General features: G+C 53.1%; 4 protein-coding genes and 3 non-coding genes across 7 annotated transcripts; 3 read left to right on the top strand and 4 right to left on the bottom strand.

Annotated features, from left to right (window-relative positions):
* Positions 1-2,683: 2,683 nt before the first annotated feature.
* Positions 2,684-9,395, top strand: BO70DRAFT_41926 (uncharacterized protein). The gene is made up of 5 exons (XM_025547470.1): positions 2,684-3,096; positions 3,175-4,041; positions 4,091-7,673; positions 7,732-7,853; positions 7,901-9,395. The coding sequence occupies exons 1-5, from the start codon at positions 2,884-2,886 to the stop codon at positions 9,293-9,295; spliced, it is 6,180 nt and encodes a 2,059-aa protein (XP_025399173.1). The 5' UTR covers positions 2,684-2,883; the 3' UTR covers positions 9,296-9,395.
* A 904-nt stretch (positions 9,396-10,299) lies between these two features.
* Positions 10,300-12,169, top strand: BO70DRAFT_315341 (MFS general substrate transporter). Its single transcript, XM_025540303.1, has 5 exons — positions 10,300-10,684; positions 10,812-10,938; positions 11,035-11,479; positions 11,573-11,777; positions 11,858-12,169. Exons 1-5 carry the CDS (start codon positions 10,327-10,329, stop codon positions 12,160-12,162), a joined length of 1,440 nt encoding a protein of 479 aa, XP_025399172.1. The 5' UTR covers positions 10,300-10,326; the 3' UTR covers positions 12,163-12,169.
* Positions 12,170-12,901: 732 nt separating this feature from the next.
* On the bottom strand, positions 12,902-12,992 carry BO70DRAFT_t176. The gene has a single exon. It is a non-coding gene; the product is annotated as a tRNA-Ser (tRNA).
* Positions 12,993-13,989: 997 nt separating this feature from the next.
* BO70DRAFT_396694 (uncharacterized protein) lies at positions 13,990-14,762 on the bottom strand (the record flags this gene model as incomplete). Its single annotated transcript, XM_025546637.1, has 3 exons — positions 13,990-14,105; positions 14,169-14,570; positions 14,750-14,762. The coding sequence occupies 3 exons, from the start codon at positions 14,760-14,762 to the stop codon at positions 13,990-13,992; spliced, it is 531 nt and encodes a 176-aa protein (XP_025399171.1).
* Positions 14,763-15,221: 459 nt separating this feature from the next.
* Positions 15,222-16,430, top strand: BO70DRAFT_379865 (DUF3632 domain-containing protein; the record flags this gene model as incomplete). Its single annotated transcript, XM_025545379.1, has 3 exons — positions 15,222-15,597; positions 15,677-16,345; positions 16,416-16,430. The coding sequence occupies 2 exons, from the start codon at positions 15,222-15,224 to the stop codon at positions 16,081-16,083; spliced, it is 783 nt and encodes a 260-aa protein (XP_025399170.1). The 3' UTR covers positions 16,084-16,345; positions 16,416-16,430.
* A 65-nt stretch (positions 16,431-16,495) lies between these two features.
* BO70DRAFT_t175 lies at positions 16,496-16,566 on the bottom strand. Its single transcript has one exon. It is a non-coding gene; the product is annotated as a tRNA-Gly (tRNA).
* A 681-nt stretch (positions 16,567-17,247) lies between these two features.
* Positions 17,248-17,328, bottom strand: BO70DRAFT_t174. The gene has a single exon. It is a non-coding gene; the product is annotated as a tRNA-Lys (tRNA).
* Positions 17,329-17,753: the final 425 nt, after the last annotated feature.

The raw sequence follows: 17,753 nt of genomic DNA, 5'->3' as shown, positions 1-17,753 counted from the left end.
AGGAAGATCCATCCATCCATCCTGGAGTGGGTGAGTGAGTCATTGTCATCAACCCACAGTATCTTGCTAGTGTTAGTGCTACAGGCAATACCACCCGCTGTGGCACCTGGAGCAACTGACTTACATGTACCTATAGACTAGAGACGCTGTCGATACTCACCCTACCCATCTATCTGAATAAGATGTATACTAAAGTAGATAGACAGACCATAGTCCAGGGCAAGACCGGTCCTATCAGCCGTGTCATCTTAAATGAGTAACGAGCGTTGAGTAATGAGGGATCTGAAAGCCCAAGCCCACAAGAATCCGAATCAGGCCAGATGCAGACATAAACATACTTAGTAGTACTAGGTCGGGTCGTACTTCCTACAGAGTATAATTAACATTAATATTAACATCCTGTCCTGTCCTATCCAGTGCAGATTGAAATCGTTTCAGCCGCCGGTGGCTGTGGAATTTGCCTGTCGTGCATTATTTCTGTGGTACATAAAAATCGGGTATTTAGTACATAAGTTTGTATGTACCTATGTATAGTACCTATTAGGTAGGTTGTACTTAGGTAGAGAGCGTAGGCGGGGACACCCCTCTCTCCTCAGGGTCCGGAATGCACGCGCGCATGCGATGCAGCAATTGCGGAACGGACGTCGGAAATCCAAGACAATGCAATAGATGGAGTGGATAAAGACAACTGTCAATGCCGGACGGAGGTTTGTGGATGACAACCAACTCCGTATTGTTGCATTGAGCTAATACGGATATAGATCCAGAGCTCAAACCTCAGTGTAGTTAGTATCTATCTATGTAGGTAAGAAATAGAGACATCGTCCGGTGTCAAAGACTCAAAAGAAGCCCCGACTAAACATAGATTAATAATAATAACATGTATTAACTATTAGCTAGATAGACAGACAGATCGCTAGTGGTTGGGACTCCATTCCTGGAAGGAACGCAACGCTCATAGGCCGGCGCGGGGAGGGGAGAAGGCCTTTGCCTTCGATGCGGTGAAGAAATGGCCAGCACTCACTTCGTCCTCGCCCTCCACTCCACTCCACTCCATCCTTCATTTTCCTCTCACCCGAAATTTCTCGCGCTGCTGGCGGCCTGATGCGTGGGCGGGTTTGCCGGATGATTGTGTAGCTGCAGAGTGAGCGGCGCTTTGTGTGGCTTTGGCTTTGGCTTTGGCTTTGGCTTTGGCTTTCTCGAGGTATGCATGGTATGTAGTATGTACAGAGTACAGTAGAATGGATGTACTGTGTAGATCGCGAGGCATGTGCGGTGTTTGGTGTTTTGATCGCATGAGATCGAGTGAGTTCTTTACTGGTCATATTGTTCTCTGCATACTCTGTCGGTACTCCGTATCTGGAGCAGAATAATGTAGCCATGGATTGGATGATGATTGTTTACTGCTGTTCCCGCGGGGCGAACCAAGGAACCGGTGTTCTTTTAGCTCAGGCCGTCGGGGGTTCGACTGTTGATGTCCCCACTTGGATCGTGACAACAAATCACCGCTGCGCCCGTTTGGGGCGTCCTCCTGATCCCCGTGGACGGATGGGGAGGTTTCTGCATATTCGATCCGAGGTGAAGGGATTCGAGGTTGAGGTTGAGGTTCAGGGTTGAAAGTGAGCGAGTGAGTAGGTAAGTAAGTACCCTGGATTAATAGCATTAATACTAGCAGGGGAGACATATAAGCCTGTCCAGCGTCCGGTCATACGAACGGATGTCACTACATGGCTGCACCCCTCCACTTGTCCACCGACACTTACAGCACTGTAAGTCATCAAGGAGGGGCGCTCTGGCTATCGATAGGACCCGCCGCCCACCGCCCCGGAGTCAGTGTATGACTGACTGGCTCGTGCCTGCGTGACTCCCTCTGAATCGCCTGCTTTTCTCTCCCATTGCTTTGTCGCTTCTGTACATATCTACTTCTTATGTACTTGGATTTTTTTTGCCCTCCGATCGGAGCCACCCAATCCCTCTTTTCTCTGCAGCCAGCGGCGCGTGCAACGCTGCCTACATACATACATACTTACTTACGTGCGGACATAGCGATCCCCGACGCCTCGTTGGCTCTCCACCTCCCCAGCCACCGCATTCCCCTACGAATCCACTCCCTCCCTCCGACCATCCAAACCACCCGTTGATCAATCGGATCACAGGGTGCCAGAAATGTGAGACTGCAAAGTTTTTCCCTTTTTTTCTTCTTTGGCCCTTTTTCGACCTCCCTGAATCCCCCCTCCCCTCCCTTCCCCTCCTATCCGTCCAGCCAGCCCTCCAGCGACCGCGGTCTGACTTCCCTACCTTAGTTCGCATTCCAGTCTATCCATCGCATCCCGACCCGTCCAATCCCATCTCTCCCCCGGGGGATCTTCAACGCCATACCAGCAGCACCAGCAGCATTGCGCTCCCTCCCCTTCTCCTCTGCCACCGCCCTGTGGTCATGACCTCCATGGCCTCTCCTCCTATCCCTGCTTCGCCCTGTTGAACCTTTCCGTCATCGCAGGTCTTCTCCTCACGTCCGCCCACATTCCTCCCACGCCCTTCCTTTCCGGCCGGTGTCGCAAAATATCGGTCAAGCCAATCGATCGATCAATTATCTGGTGTGACGTTTTCGCGTGGTGCTACGGAGTACCTCCTCTCACTACTTTTTCCCTGGGTGCTTCGGGTCTGTTTTCGGAGCGGCGCTCTCGTGTGCTTTTCGCCTATCTTTTATACCCCTCGGTGTTTTCTTCGTTGCCTTATCCACTGTTCCATACGGATCTGTCTCGGAAATCCCTCGCGCCATCGGTGTACTACCTCAATTGGGGCTGATACTCAGTCCTGGAGATCCATGCGCCTGGCCTGGAGGAGCCGCGCGCCGTCTTACAACTGTCGGCTGTTTCCAGTATGGATGTTCTGCTCATCGCCCATCATGACAACCTCGGACCTCCGCCCTCGGGGCATGTCGATTCCCGGATTGGAAGTCTGAGCGGTTGTCGCAATGAGGGGTGGGACGAGAAACATGGTTGGCTACAGACCGGCGTGGTATTGGGGAGCCTGGGTTCCCGCGCGACCAGCTGCGGCTATATGCAGAATACTAGAACAGTCGGGGCAGGGAAGGTGCGTTTGCTCTGAATATATTACGATTACTATGGCGTAAATCGGTCTTCTCGATGCTAACTGCAACTTGTTGAGTAGGACACGGAGAGTTGCCTGTTGAGGGCATGCTATAAAACCGTCCGAGCCCTTGAGGCTGACTTTCAGACCCTCGAACCTCCGGTCTATGACCAGCCCCCGCCGTCCTACGATGATGCGATATGTGATCTACCTCCGGACTACTCCACACTTGCGCCGTTAGCTCAGCGAAAGGACCTAGTTCAGGACTCCGCGCCTGCACGGACCACGGAGGAATCAAAGCCTGGGCCCGCGTCTCGGTGGATCGATCTGGGGTCGACCTCCGGGGTCCGTGAGCACAAGGGAGGAAAGAAGAAGAAAAAGCCCGCTACGCAGCCACAGCGGCAGAGTACGCCGCCGGAGGACAGCGGGGGTGATAAGCCGGAAGGGGGCGGCCCCGGCGATGATCAGAATGGCGATGGTGCCGGAAACGACGGAGGTGATGGCGGTAATGACAATGGCGGGGGCGGTGATGGAGGCGACGGAGGCGAAAGGGGCGATGGAGGTGATGGAGATGGCGAGGACGACGATTGGAACGCATGGAACTCGACTTCGACAAAGAAGAACAAGAAAAAGAAGAAGCAGGAAGAGGAGGAAGAGCGCCTGAGAAAGGAGGAGGAGGAGAAAGCGGCGAAGGAAGAGGAGGAGAGACTCGCGAAGGAAGAGGAGGAAAGACTCGCGAAGGAAGAGGAGGAAAGACTCGCGAAGGAAGAGGAGGAGAGGCTGGCCAAAGAGGAGGAAGAGAAAAAGGCCGCTGAAGACGCCGCCGCCGCCGCTGCCGCCGCTGCCGCTGCCAACAGTCTCAGCTGGGCTGACGATGCAGATGGAAACGGTGATGACGCGTGGGGCGGATTTACGACTACCACCAAGAAGAAGAAAAAGAAGGGCAAGGTATGTTGAATCGACCTCTAGCGATCGTTTGCTTCTAACCCATGAGCAGGCCGCCGACCCCGTCCCAGCCGATCCTCCTTCGAACGCTTTCCAGGAAGTTAGTCTAAATGATGGCGCACCGCAACTCGACCTGAGCTTCCCTCCTCCGGCAGCCGACAACAATAGCTTCAACTTCGGATGGGGCGGCGGCAAGGGTGGCTGGGGCTCGAACGACAAATGGGGCCTCGACTCTGTCGGGAAGGATAGCAAACCCAAGGAGGACAACAACCCTTGGTCTTTCGCCACGGATAACAACGCTTCGGTTGGATTCGGGTTTGGCAGTATAGACCCGCCTGCTCCTGAACCTGTTGCCGAAGAGAACAAGGCGGAAGAAGATCTCTGGGCCGGGTTTTCTACGGCTACTAAGAAGGACAAGAAGAAAAAGAAGAAGGCACTCGAAGAGGAACCTCCACAAGAACCTGAGCCTGAGCCAGAGCCAGTTCAGGAACCCGAACCCGAACCGGAGCCTGAGCCTGAGCCTGAGCCCGAGCCCGAGCCCGAACCTAAACCCGTCCCTGAACCTGCACCTGTCATCGAAAGTTCCTGGGCACAAGGTCTTTCTAAGAAAGAGAAGCGAAAGGCAAAGAAGGGGCAGGTTAAGCCTGTCGAGGAGCCGGCTCCTGAGCCGGTCGTTGAAGAGCCGAAAGTTGATGATACCTGGGCGGCTGAGCCTGAACCGGAGCCGGAGAAGCCAGTCGAGGTGGCCGATGACGATGACTGGGGGGCCTGGGGTGGGGTCACCAATAAAGACAAGAAAAAGAAGAAGGGTATTGTGGTTGAAGAACCCCCTCCGGAGGAGCCTCCTGCACCTGAGCCCCCTGCAGCAGTCGAGCCAGCGCCAGCGGAAGACGACTGGTCTGCTTGGACCTCCAGCTCGAAGAAGAAGGACAAGAAGGCCAAGAAGAACGCGATCCTCGAGGAGCCAGTCATCGAAGAGCCGCCTGCTCCAGAACCAGAACCACCAGCAGAGCCTGAGCCTGCTCCTGAGCCTGCGCCTGAGCCCGTTGCGGAGAAGAAAGAGGAGGACGACTGGGCGCCCTGGGGTGTCTCCACCAAAAAGGATAAGAAAAAGAAGAAGGGCAAGTTGATTGAACCGGAGCCAGAGCCGGAACCCCTGCCTGAACCTGAGCCGGAGCCGGAGCCTGCTGTAGAGCCGGAACCTGAGCCAGTCATTGAGCCTGAACCAGAACCGGAACCTAAGCCTGAGCCGGAACCAGTGAAGGAGCCTGAACCGGAGCCTGAGCCTCCTCAGTTACCGGACAACCCGCTTTATAATAACTGGCTTACCCTCTCGTCCAAGGATAGGAAGAAGCGAGAAAAGCAGCTGGTAAAGAAAGGACTCCCGGTCCCTGGTAAAGATTTCGACTGGCCACCCAAGGAGCCAGAGCCCACGCCAGAACCTGAACCTGAACCGGAGCCTGTCCAAGAGCCAGAGCCTACTCCAGAACCGGAGCCGGAACCTGAGCCTGTTGCTGAACCTGAACCGGAGCCGGAGCCTGTTGCTGAACCTGAACCTGAACCTGAACTGGAGCCGGAGCCTGAGCCTGAGCCAGTCCCAGAAGCCGAACCTGAACCGATTCCTGAGCCTATCCCTGAACCCATCCCTGAAGTAGTCCCGGAAAAGACTTACGAGGAAAACAGCTGGGGCATCTGGAACACGTCGAAGGACAAGAAGAAAAAGAAGAGCAAGATCGCTCTCGAACCTCCTCCGCCCGCGCCTACCCCTCCCTCCTTTGGATTCACTCCTGAGCACGATGACTTTGTACCTACAGAGCATGTACCAGAGGAACCTCTCTATGATGACTATGACACACCTTCGAAGGGAGCGAAGAAGGGTTATGGCGAAGAGGAAGCCAAGCCTGCCATGGGATTTTGGGCCAGCCTGGGTGTAGCGGCCATGGGCAAACCCAAGACAACGAAGAAGAAGTCTGTCGAGAAGCCCAAAATCATCGATGAAGCACCGGAGCCTGAGCCTGAGCCTATACGAGCCAGCCAGTTCTCCGTGGAAGACTTCCTGATTGACGTTGACGATGATCTGAAGATGCCCGAGGCGCCCGAACCGCCCATCGCGCCAGTTGTCGAAGAACCACCCGCACCAGCCGCGCCGCCAGCGAAGGCTTCTGCTGGCACCTCCAAGACCAAGTCATCCGCCAAACTGTCCGTCGCAGAGCGAATCAAAGTGCTGGAGCAGACTAGGAGGGACAAACTGAAAGAGATGGCCGAGAAAGCTAAGGCCAAGGAGACCCCACCCCCACCTCCACCCCCGCCCCCAGAAGAACCCCCTCAGCCCGAGCCCGTCGAGCTTTTTGAACCTGAGCCAGCTCCATACAAAACCCCCTCTCGGGACTTGCTTCCCGGGAGTTTCCCGGACGCATTCGACGACGACTTTGACGATATTCCGCCACCTGCTCCAGAGCCACCTGCTTTCGAACCAGAACCGGAGCCGGAGCCGGAGCCGGAGCCGGAGCCAGTACCCGAACCTAAGCAGCCTGAGCCCGAGCCCGAGCCGGTGCTCTTGTCAAAGAAATCCAAGAAGAAGGAGAAAAAGAAGGCGAAAGCTATCGTACTTGAGCCCGAGCCCGAGCCGATCCCTGAGCCAGTCCCTGAGCCCGTCGCGGAACCGGAACCAGAGCCGGAGCCGGTACCTGAGCCAGAACCACCAGTGGCTGAGCCGGAGCCTGAGCCTGCACCCCCGGCACCTGAGCCTGCACCAGCGCCGATCTCAAAGACTGAGAAGAAGAAAAAGAAGAAGAAGGTTGTCGAGCCGGAGCCGGAGCCGGAGCCTGAACCTGAACCTGAACCTGAACCTATTCCCGCCCCTGCTGAACCCGAGCCTGTTCCCGAACCCATTCCCGAACCGCCGGTCGAGCAAGAGCAGGAATTTCTACCGGAGCTCGATGAAGCGCCTCCCATTCCCAAGCCCGAAAAGAAGAAGAAGAGCAAGAAGGTCTCTAGTCTAGAGCGGACACTGCCACCTGTGGAGCAGATCCCTGCCGATGCCGAAATGGCGAACGCAGCTGAGCCAGCTGAACCCGAAGTAGAAGTAGGCCCTCCAACGCCTCCACCGGAAGTTGCTGAGCCTGAGCCCGAACCCGAGCCCAAGCCTAAGCCGGTGAAGAAGGAGCGCGTTCGGCTTGAACGCGCGCCAGGCTCTACCGCGTGGGGCTTCTTGAGCGCCACGCCGCCCAAGAAACCATCCCAGCGGGAACAACGACATCGTCGGGAGCAGTCGCCACCACAGATCATCCGATCCAAGTCGACCAGGCAGTCGCGGCCCAAGGAGCCTGAGAACGAGGGCGAGAAATCGTCATCTGACAAGGAGCGGCGTCGAGAAGCCCGTCAGAGCAAGGGGTTGGCCTTCTCGAACTTTATCTTGGGGGCGCCTCCGCCTACCAGGACTAAGTCTAGTCGGAGACCTGGGGCACATGCATCGCGATCGGTGTCGAGACGTCCATCCGTGGATATGGAAGATGCGGGCTTCCCGACTCCTCCGCCGGAAAGCAGACGCGACGTGCCAGATAAGGCGGCTAGGATGATGGGTGTCAATGGCACCTCTAGGAGAGAAAGACCGCATGGATCTCGGAGACAATCGCGTATGTTTATCTACCTGATCATCCGCAAGATATTTTGGTCCCGACTAACGCTTGACAGGCATTCGCGATCCGTATGCAATCGACGACGAGGACATGGTCATGGTTGACCGGGATGATATTGATGCTCCAAAGGCCAACTCCAGAGGATCGAGATATTCAGACAGACGGTCAAGAAGACAGGTAAGCTCCAATCTGGACATGTCTGCTTTCACCCTAACACACCCCAGTCGCGGTCCAGACATGAAGACGACGCTGTCATGCTCGACGCAGAACACCCTCACCAAGGCCCGGAAGTCTTCTCGGGCCCCGACGATCTTGCCTTTGTGGAAGCACCAAGGGAACGCCGCCTGAGACGCTCGAGCACGGCCCCAAAGAAACCCGAGTCCACCGGCCTGATGGGTTTCATTGGCTCGTTGCGCAAGTCCACCCGTCCGGACCCCCCGGAGCGTCGAAAGTCGCGGTCCCAGCGTGACGACGACGCCAGATACATGACGGAGCCAGAGCGGGACTACTCCCGACGCCCACGACGCGAGGAGAGGAGAAGACGCCCGGAAAGAGCGGACGTCGATGACGAGGCCTTTGCCTACGAAGGCGGTCCAGTCGGCGGCTTTCCCGAGACGGATATCGACGAGGTGGATGCGAGGAGAGCGGCCCGTCGGTCTCGACGATCCTCCCGCCAGGCACCGTCTGATCACCGCGACAGCGAATGGCGCGAAGCCGAGGAGAGACGTGCGCGGCGGCGAGAGCGAGAAAGGGCGCGGGAGCGCGAGATGCAAGAGCGCGAGATGCAGGAACGACAGCTCCGCGAGGAAGAAGAACGCGAAGACAGACGGAGAGAAGAACGACGAGCACGCAGGGCCGCTCGTGAAGAGCGCCGTGCCAGAGAAGAGCAACAGGCTCGGGCGCAAGAGGCCGAAGCCCAAGCCCACGCCGACGCCGAAGCGCGGGCTGCGGAACGACGCGAACGCAGACGCCGGCGGGAGGCAGAGATGCAAGACGCCCCCGCCTACGAGCCACGGCCCAAGCGACGATCCTCCCGTCACCCCAACCCCAACCCCAGCCCCATCGACGACAGAACCGCACGGGAATTCTACCTAGGCGGCCACGATGGCTTCGATCGCCGCGACGCATACCGTCCCCATCCCCGTCCCGACCGCTCCGCCGACGACGGCGCGCGCCCTAAACGCCGCAAATCCCGCGCCCCAGACCCGTACCCGCCCCCGCCCATGATGTCCGGCGGCCGCAAGGACAAGGATAAAACTTCATCCTGGGTCAACTCGCAGGCTAGCGAACCCCCGGAGCCCCCACCGCTGGTCGCTACCGTGCTGGATGTCCCGCCGGGGCGCGGGGATCCGATGAACACGCACTCGATTTCTTCGGATGAGGAGACGAGGCGTGGGATGAGGCGCAGGGCCAGACTACGGGCTAGATATCCTGGTTTGAATGATGAGGAAATCGATGACTTGAGGGCCCGGAAGCGTGAGGCGAGACGCTCGGAGAGGAGTTCGGGGAGTGCGGATTACGAACGGGCTCGGGGGATGAGGGCATATGACGATCGGTATGATGCGCCGCCGGTGGGTAGGATGCCGGGTTGGTTTAGGAAGTTGACTAACATGGGTTGATTACCTTGGGCTGGCTGAGCTGTGCTGATACTGATGCTGATGCTGATGCATACAATGTTGAGGATGCATGCATGCATGCATGCATCTTATGAGTGAACGATGATGAACCGAAACGACAGACACGATACTTGAAAAACAGCTAGTTATACGCTATATTTGGACTTTTTTTTTTTCCTGGGGTGATGGCGATGTGATGGATTCAAGCCTGTTTGCTGAAGTTCAACACGATGACATTATTTGTCTGGCTGGCTGATTTGATTGATGATATGATTGATTGATATATGTATGTATGTATGTATGATAAATGGAATGGCACTCTGCTCTCCGGAATGTATTCAACATGATTGTTCTAGATATTTAACCTTTCTGTACTATATACGGAGTATTCTAATTCACTCTTCCCTTGTAGTCTCCTTCACGGTAAGTTTCTTTCCATAGAAAATCATCATTCTCCACATACCCCCAGGCTATGCCCTAGAAATTGCCATCGGATAACTATGTTTTCTTACTCAGATAATGGATGCGAGATGTCATATCCGGTAGCGCGAGCCGGCCCCTCGACTCGGACTCCGCCGGGGAAGAGAAGGCGCCATGATGATGGATGGGTAATAGCGTGTAGACTCTAGGACTAATTATGTCTACTAGTTATCGATCTAGTGTTATTTCATCTGCTTATCGTGGTATATGCCCCGGTCCCAACCTCTCCCTCATGCTGATCACCCCGTCTCCGGCTGTCAGACCTAGCATTTTCACACTTATCCGGGTGTCTCAACAGACACCTTTCTAGTCGCGCGAGTGTTTTTGCTCCAATATCGGTGGAAGACCCCTCCCCAAAACTAAAACCCATTCAAGCCACCCTCAAAAGCATGCCTAGCTACAACACAATCGAAGACCCCCTGTCTCAATCCCCCATAAACCCACCTCTGCCTCCACCCCCAGACCCCACCAACAATGGCAATGACAATGACAACGACGACGATACCACCATAACCTGGCGCCCCGCCATCCTCTGCACATCGATCTACCTCCTCATGGGAATAGGATACTACATTAGCGCCGCGCCCCAGCTCCGTCTCTTCGAGTCAATCATCTGCCAACAGTACTACCGCGATTCCCAACCCACGCCCTCCTCAGCAGCAGCAGCAGCAGCAGCAGCAGTGGCAGCGGGTATGGATATAAGTATAGGTATCCCCGAAGATCTCTGCAAGAAAGCCCCCGTCCAGTCCGCCCTCGCGCAGCTGGTGGGCTGGCAATCCTTCTTCGATAATATCCCGGGCCTGCTGCTTGCGCTGCCGTACGGGCTGTTGGCCGATAAGTATGGCCGGAGGTGGGTTATGACGATGAGTTTTGTGGGGCAGTTGGGGGGGGTGCTTTGGATTGTGGGTGTTTGTAAGTCCTTTTTTTTTTTTTCTTCTTCTTCTTCTTCTTCTCCTTCTTCTTCGTCTGCGGGCAGAATAGGATGGGATAGCGGGCTGATCTATGTTTTTTTGGTTGTTCTTGTTTTTTTTTGGAACAGGTTGGCTAGGCTTACCCATCCGAGCGATGTGGCTGTCGTCGCTGTTTCTGGTTGTCGGGGGCGGTCCCAATGTCGCTGCCTCGGTGAGTATGATGGTTATTACGGACTCGACGCCGGAGATTAAGAGGTACATTACACTACATTCACTCATCCCACCTCCCGTCTCTCCATCCTTAGCAGCTTTTGTTCGCCCGTCTCGTGAATCATAACTTGAATCCCCCAGATCCCAGATCTTCATGTACTTCAACGCCGCCGTCGTCATCGCCGAAATCATCTCCCCGCCCATCGGCTCTCTCCTGATGAAGCAGAGCCTCTGGCTCCCGATCCTCTTAAACGTCATCTGCGGAGCTATCTCCATTTTCCTGTCATGGTATATGCCCGAGACGAACTCCTATGCTGTTCGGGGTCGGGAGAGAGGCGGGTATACCGCCATCCCGAGCAGTCCTGGCAATGACACCAGCAGCAACAACAGCAACGAGGAACCGTCGAAGCACCCTGGGTATATCACAGGGTTACTCCACACCCTGCAGGACAGCATGCGGGTGATCTTCACTCAGAAGAACATCGCTCTTCTTGTTGTCTCGTTTCTTATTTCTACGTTTGCTAGAGATTCAATGGCTTTTCTGCTGCAGTATATCTCCACGAGGTATTCGTGGCCGATTGCTAAGGTACCTTCCTCCTCCTCCTGCTGCTGCTGCTTTCTCCCCTCTTTTCTTCCTAGGCGAACACAATGAATAACCATACTAACCCCCACCATCCAGACCAGCTGGCTCCTCTCCTTCCGCGCCGCCGCCCAGCTCCTGCAATTCACGCTCATCCTGCCATGGGTGGACCGCACCATGCGCAAGCGCTTCAAGGGAGACCCACGCCAGAAGGACCTCTATCTCGCCCGGGCGAGCATCATCGCCATAGCGGTCGGGTTCGCGATCATGGGCGTCGCTCCGATTGTGGGGTTGACTATGTTTGGTAAATTCCATTTTTCCACCTCCCGATTCTCCATCCTCTTGAGTACCTCCTCGGCTAACCATGTTGGGGGGGAAAAAAAGGAATCACAATCAACACCGCCGGCTCCGGCTTCGCGACCTTCGCTAGAAGTCTGCTCAGCTCGCTGATCGACCCGACCATGATGGGTGCGCTGTACAGTACCCTCGCGCTGATGGATACATTGGGTTCGCTGTTGGCGGGGCCTATGATGGCGTGGGCGTTTCGCTGGGGCATGCAGTTGGGGGGTGTTTGGTTGGGGATGCCGTATCTGGTTTCGGCGGTGCTGTGTGGGGGAATGGCGGGGTTGGTGTTTTGGATTAGGCTGGGAAGGGGGGGCCGGAGGGGCTGTGGTGTAGACTTATACTAAGACTGTGAGTGGTGGGCGGTGAAGGTGAACTGTGAAGTGAAGAAGAAGAAGAAGAAGAAGAAGAAGTGAGCATGAGGCTTATGATGCATCTTTATTATATATAGTCTTTCTAACTTTATTTATGTAAGTACTACTACCCAGTGCTATGACCTGAAGGCTAAGAAGTATCATGATGGTTGGTTGAGCAATAATATAATACATCTAGGTAGTTGACGAGAGACAGGCTTGCTTGTCTTTTAGCTCAAGCTCCTCGCCGTACATCAAGCAGGCAAATCTATTTCTGCCGCTCGAGCAGTAGACACCTCCGGAGTCCGGATAGGATATGAAGGCGAGGTAAGTTGTATAGGAGAGAGCAGATGAAGACGACGTGGATTACTTAGGTAGTATGTGTCATGTTGTGCAGTCTATTATTGTTGTTGTTCTGTTGTTTTATGGTATTTGTTTTTTTTTATTATTTTTTTTTGAAGAACACCCACACTTACACCTGAGTTATTTATTGATATAAGGCATGAAATGAAACGAACTAGCCCTTTTTAATTAGCGTGTATATACATACGGCATACGTAAGGCTAGATAGAAACCAGAAACAACTTAAGGTGAAAGACACGCTCAATCTCACCATTTGATAATAAGTACCTGGAATCGGGTTCAAAAGTAAAAAAAAATAAATGAATGAATAAATGAAAATAAAAAAAATATAAGATAAAATAAAAAAAAAAAAAGAAAAAAAAAGAGATAACGACAGCGGTGTGATTTGAACACACGCATCCGAAGATATATGATTTCGTGGAATTCGAGTCATACGCCTTAGACCACTCGGCCACACTGCCTTAATTGCTTATAAAGCTCAACATGTTGTCATTATGATGCAAGGTCCAGGAATTTCGTATTCGATTATTTCTCATTTCTCATTTCCCATATGGGGCATTCAAGGCAATAACCATTGCATTGCTTTTAGGACGTTGTATGATCGAAGAAGCGATATATATGGTGCATTCATAATTGGATTAAATCTACTAATTGGTTACTGTGTAGCAAACAGTTGAGGTGAGGTGAGGCTATTTGAGTGAGTCTGACGGTGACAGCCTGATGGATAGTAGGGACTAGGGAACGCGGTGTTAGGCAACGACGACACAGAACACCAAGCCGGCAGAATCTGGCCTTATGCCCTATACAAAGGCGGTGTGGTGGCTTGGCCATGACTACGGACGTGAAGAGGGTTAAATCGTGGGCTGGATGGTGGCTGGACTTACTTCTGTATATCTAAGAGACCCGTCTCGGACTATATTTACCTGGTTATTTATGCTTGATTAGTTGCTGCATTATCCTACCGTGTTACATGATCTTGATAAATTAGGGCTGGGCTGTTAATGGGGTTTATATCTAGTAATTAATTTCTGTGGTTTATACCTGCTATGGAAAGCTTTGTGTTTAAGCTACATGCAGGGCTATTAAAGTCTAATCGGAGCCTGGTTTCCTCGGTACCTGAATTGGGTCAGGTGGTCGGGAGGTATGGATCGTGATGCTAGCTGCTAAGAAACATATGGCTAGCCTATTTACTTTCTAGATCTGTTAAATCGTCCCCATACTGGTCAGCTGTGTGTTGCGTACTACCAGTTTCTCATAAATAAACAGACGATAGAGGTAGAGGACAAGCAGTTCCACAAACTTATCGATTCCAACACAACTCCCACTGGATCATACATACAGTCTATCCCTCACCCCTGAAATCCCACCCAGCCACTATTTAGAAAAATATTGACACATCTCCCCTCCCCTGGTCCACAGTCTCTCATTGGCCAATAGCCCCAGTTACATCCTTACTCATTATTGCACCGCTTGACGGTATCTCCCGTTCCAGGGGGGGTGATAAGTCGAGCCCATGTACTTGTACTTCTCATTCATGATGACCCGGTATTTACCCGGCTCACCGGCGGTAGTTTCTATTCCATCTGGTTAGAGAGCATGATTCCCCATTGAATGGAAATATCCTCGACAAGCAAAACGAAAAGAAAAGAGCAACTCGCTTCCGGAATAAATCCCATCGACCAACGGATACTCATACAGGTTGCTAGTGGACTGAAAGAGCTTCTCCCCATCGCCATAGAACGCGGGGTATTTGCCATAGCCGGCTTTCTTTTCGTCCTTGGCGGTCTGCACGACCTTCGCTTGCTTGAGAGCGTTGTTGATGTCCGTGGTCGTGAATTTGACCCCGTTGCAGTCGACAGGTTTGACCTGTGCGCGAGGGATAAGGTCGCGCTCGATGAGGTTGGTCTCGGGGATGGGGTTGGCGACTGGGGAGGCAATTGCCGTGAGGGCTAGGGCTAGGAGAATAGTAGGGTTGAGAGTGGACAGCAGCGTTTTGAAGGGCTGGGAGATTGGAAGATGGGATTGGATTGAATTGGCGGCTTTCGGTGATCAAATGAGTGCTGAGAGGGGAGCAAATCATTGTTGCGATTTGAATCGAGGGGTATGGGCAGTCCAAACAAGGAGCTTTATACTTCTCCCCCGGGATGGAGCATGTTTTGGAATCTTCGTAACTATCCCATCTTGAACTTCAGGTGGCAGCTGTAGCCCCCAGAAGAACGTTTGCTTTTCATGTTCGTGTAACCTCAACCAGGCAGGGCTGGTCAGCAGGGCTGAATGAGACGCCTTGAGATGTGTGAAGCGAAGCCGCTCGACCGAAATAGTACCTGAACGCAAGGATGGGTGTGATGGTGCTGGGTGGAAGCTGTAGAATCCCAACTACTCGGGACTTCAACTGCTCGAGACCGATTTGTCTTCTCGGATAACTCCGTCCTGCAGGGCAAACAGGACGCCTTACAGGCAACGATGTAGTGTCTGTATGAGAGTACGAAATATGACCTCGGCGGCAGGGACCCCGTTTAGGGCTCACATATCCGCATCCTATATAGCGGCGCCCGGGTGGGGGGCCAAACAGGCTAAGGCCAAGCCCCGGGCTGGGCCGGCCGGCCCCCAGCATTGGCCTTCCGTACCCTAGCACTGGTATAAAGCCGCTGCCGCAGTCCATCTTCTCCCACCCTTCCACCACCATCATCATGGACGACTTTGACCCCGATCTCACCGCAAGACCGGAGTTCCAGGTTATCATCCAGCTGCTTCAAAGCCCTGAAGCATCTCCCATTGAGGCCGTCCAGCGGCTCCTCCAGGCACGCGAAGACCAGCAACAGTCGCAAAAAGAACCCCGGGCAAGAATCGATGGCAACCACGCGTGGTTCACGATGTTGTCGCTCGTCGAACTCGCCACTCTGACTCCTGCCGCTGAGCAGACCAAGCTGGTGGGGTTTGTCTCCCAGTTGCAACAAACACCCGTCACGGATCCCACAACGGGGGAAACCCCGACCGCGATCGATCTCAATCTGTGGACCGATCTCCCTTATCTCCGTGTATACCTAGGAGATCGGTTTGGGTTCAGTGCGTGGACCCATTCCCCATTCCCCCCTCTTCCCCTTTCGTATTCTTGTATGCCTTCATAGCTAATACCTTCGTCCAGACTACTCAACGCAGAATTCCCCCGCTGAAATTCAAGAGTGGGAGAACCGCAACGCATTCATGGCCCAATTGACCGCGGCGGCGGACCATCTCGGCCACGCCATGGACTTCTCGATTTATGGGCTATATACGTTCGAGGAGGCATTCGAGAAGGACAAGCCGGTTGAGGAGGCCGTGCGGACGGCATGTGTGTGGTTCATTTTTGCGGGGAAGCGTCTGTGGGAGAACTGTCGGGCTGGACGGGTGTTTGGGGGCGAGGGCGATCCCCCGCGTCGGGGCTTTGATCTGGAGCGCTGGCAGCTCTGGAAGGGGGGAATCGGTGCGGCGAGATTGGCAATTGGTGGGGGCGATTCGCAAGAGTTGGTTGCGAAGGCGAGTGCGGAGATGGAGGGGGCTGAAGGGCAGTAAATAATAATTTGAGAGATGTCGAGATGCCGATGAGGGGTGTTGTGTACCTGTTGGAACCATCCCCCACCGTCCCGATTCCCGCCCCGCACCGATCTTTCGATTCATCCAAGTGACCATCTCATCATGTCAGGCACAACAGTCTTGGCGATGTGATGATGTATCTTCTCTTATGTTATTGAAGAGTCTGTGGCCACTTTGAAGATCGACATCCAAGGTTGGGATCATCAAAATGTTTTCAGGTGATTGGCTAGAAACACGAGATGCAAGTGAAACCCCCCCCCCCCCCCCCCCAAAAAAAGGGACATGCATATCTTACAGACATGATTGCACAGGCTGCAGTTAGTCAGTCCCCTTCCAGACCTATCTAGGTTGGCAGAGACCGGATAAAAAATAAAAAAAAAAGATATTGCACTGCATCATCCGTGAATCGAACACGGGCCTCATCGATGGCAACGATGAATTCTACCACTAGACCAATGATGCTGTTGACATGTTAAATAACCATTAATGCACATTTATTATTGTGATCCTATATAGAAGTCAACTTTTTTTGCCACCACTATTTCCAAGCTGCTTCTGCTGGCTCGTACATGCAACTCTATCACATAGCACTATTGCTTTGGTTCCTACGCTCAAAGCCTGGGGTGTTAGTACAAATTTCCTCCATGTCAGGTGCAGTGGGAATGGAGAATGTGGATCATGGGATGTGTGCCATGGATGTGGTGCCGTGTGGTATATATATATCGCACGCATAGTCCAACAACTATACTAGTAACAAGGCCAGTCCACCGACCGAGAACAAGACCAAACGAGTTAAATAAGAACCACCAGAATACCGGTGCCGGGACAAACAACATTATTCAGATACAATTCGACAATTACAGTGAAGGATACAAATGAAGTTGGAGTAAATACAGGCTTATTTTCTCCGGGCATGTCCCATCAAATCCGTGGACATCATGACATAACAGAAAGTAGACTGAAATGTAGCCAATAAGGGGAGAACTTTCGACATTATTTTTGTTCTGTTTGTCTAGCTGAGTTGTCCCAAATACAAGAGACTTGAAAGTTTCATGTGGACAGTTAAATAGAAAAATCAAATCATGGAAGATTTCAATTTGGAATTTAATTTGAAAACAAAAATTGGAAAAGAAAAAAAAGAAACGCCCGATGCGAGGCTCGAACTCGCAACCTTGAGGTGTGCTTCATAAAAGCCACACGCTCTACCGATTGAGCTAACCGGGCAGTTAATTGGAATTTGGAAATTCAGTTCGACATACAAGGTAATAACCTCACAACTGGCACTGATAGGATGTCTTAGTGCTAAAGGGTTTATTACATGTGACGATAAAGTGATTATAGAACGAGGCTTTCTGGAAGAACCACCCGTGATGATGAACTTTGGAGCAGGTCTTCAGAGTATCACATGATGAGCACTGCTGCGGCAAAAGGAGTACTCTACTCCCCGCCGGGACACTCTCTGGAAGAGGGACGGAACATACCAATCTTGTATAACCGAAGCAGGTAGAGTACGCCATTACCTTTGTATATCCTGTTTACCTTACCCCAAAGTACAGATATGCATGACCTCCCGGTGTTTAATGTATGATTAGACATATTCTATATGGAACCTCGAGGAGATAAAAAATTACCTGATTATCGAAACGTTG

The sequence above is a fragment of the Aspergillus heteromorphus genome (genome assembly GCF_003184545.1).
Source record: "Aspergillus heteromorphus CBS 117.55 chromosome Unknown BO70scaffold_13, whole genome shotgun sequence".
Classification (NCBI taxonomy): Eukaryota; Fungi; Ascomycota; class Eurotiomycetes; order Eurotiales; family Aspergillaceae; genus Aspergillus; species Aspergillus heteromorphus.
Note: the sequence above shows the minus strand (reverse complement) of the source record. Positions and strands in the feature narration are given on the sequence as shown.

Bases quoted from the DNA above. Each gene is read 5' to 3' on its own strand.
- BO70DRAFT_41926 (XM_025547470.1), top strand. From the start codon at position 2,884: ATGGATGTTCTGCTCATCGCCCATCATGACAACCTCGGACCTCCGCCC. The intron at 4,042-4,090 runs GTATGTTGAATC...ACCCATGAGCAG, and splicing joins AGAAGAAAAAGAAGGGCAAG to GCCGCCGACCCCGTCCCAGC. The intron at 7,674-7,731 runs GTATGTTTATCT...AACGCTTGACAG, and splicing joins TGGATCTCGGAGACAATCGC to GCATTCGCGATCCGTATGCA.
- BO70DRAFT_315341 (XM_025540303.1), top strand. From the start codon at position 10,327: ATGGGAATAGGATACTACATTAGCGCCGCGCCCCAGCTCCGTCTCTTC. The intron at 10,685-10,811 runs GTAAGTCCTTTT...TTTTTGGAACAG, and splicing joins GCTTTGGATTGTGGGTGTTT to GTTGGCTAGGCTTACCCATC. The intron at 11,778-11,857 runs GTAAATTCCATT...GGGGAAAAAAAG, and splicing joins TGTGGGGTTGACTATGTTTG to GAATCACAATCAACACCGCC.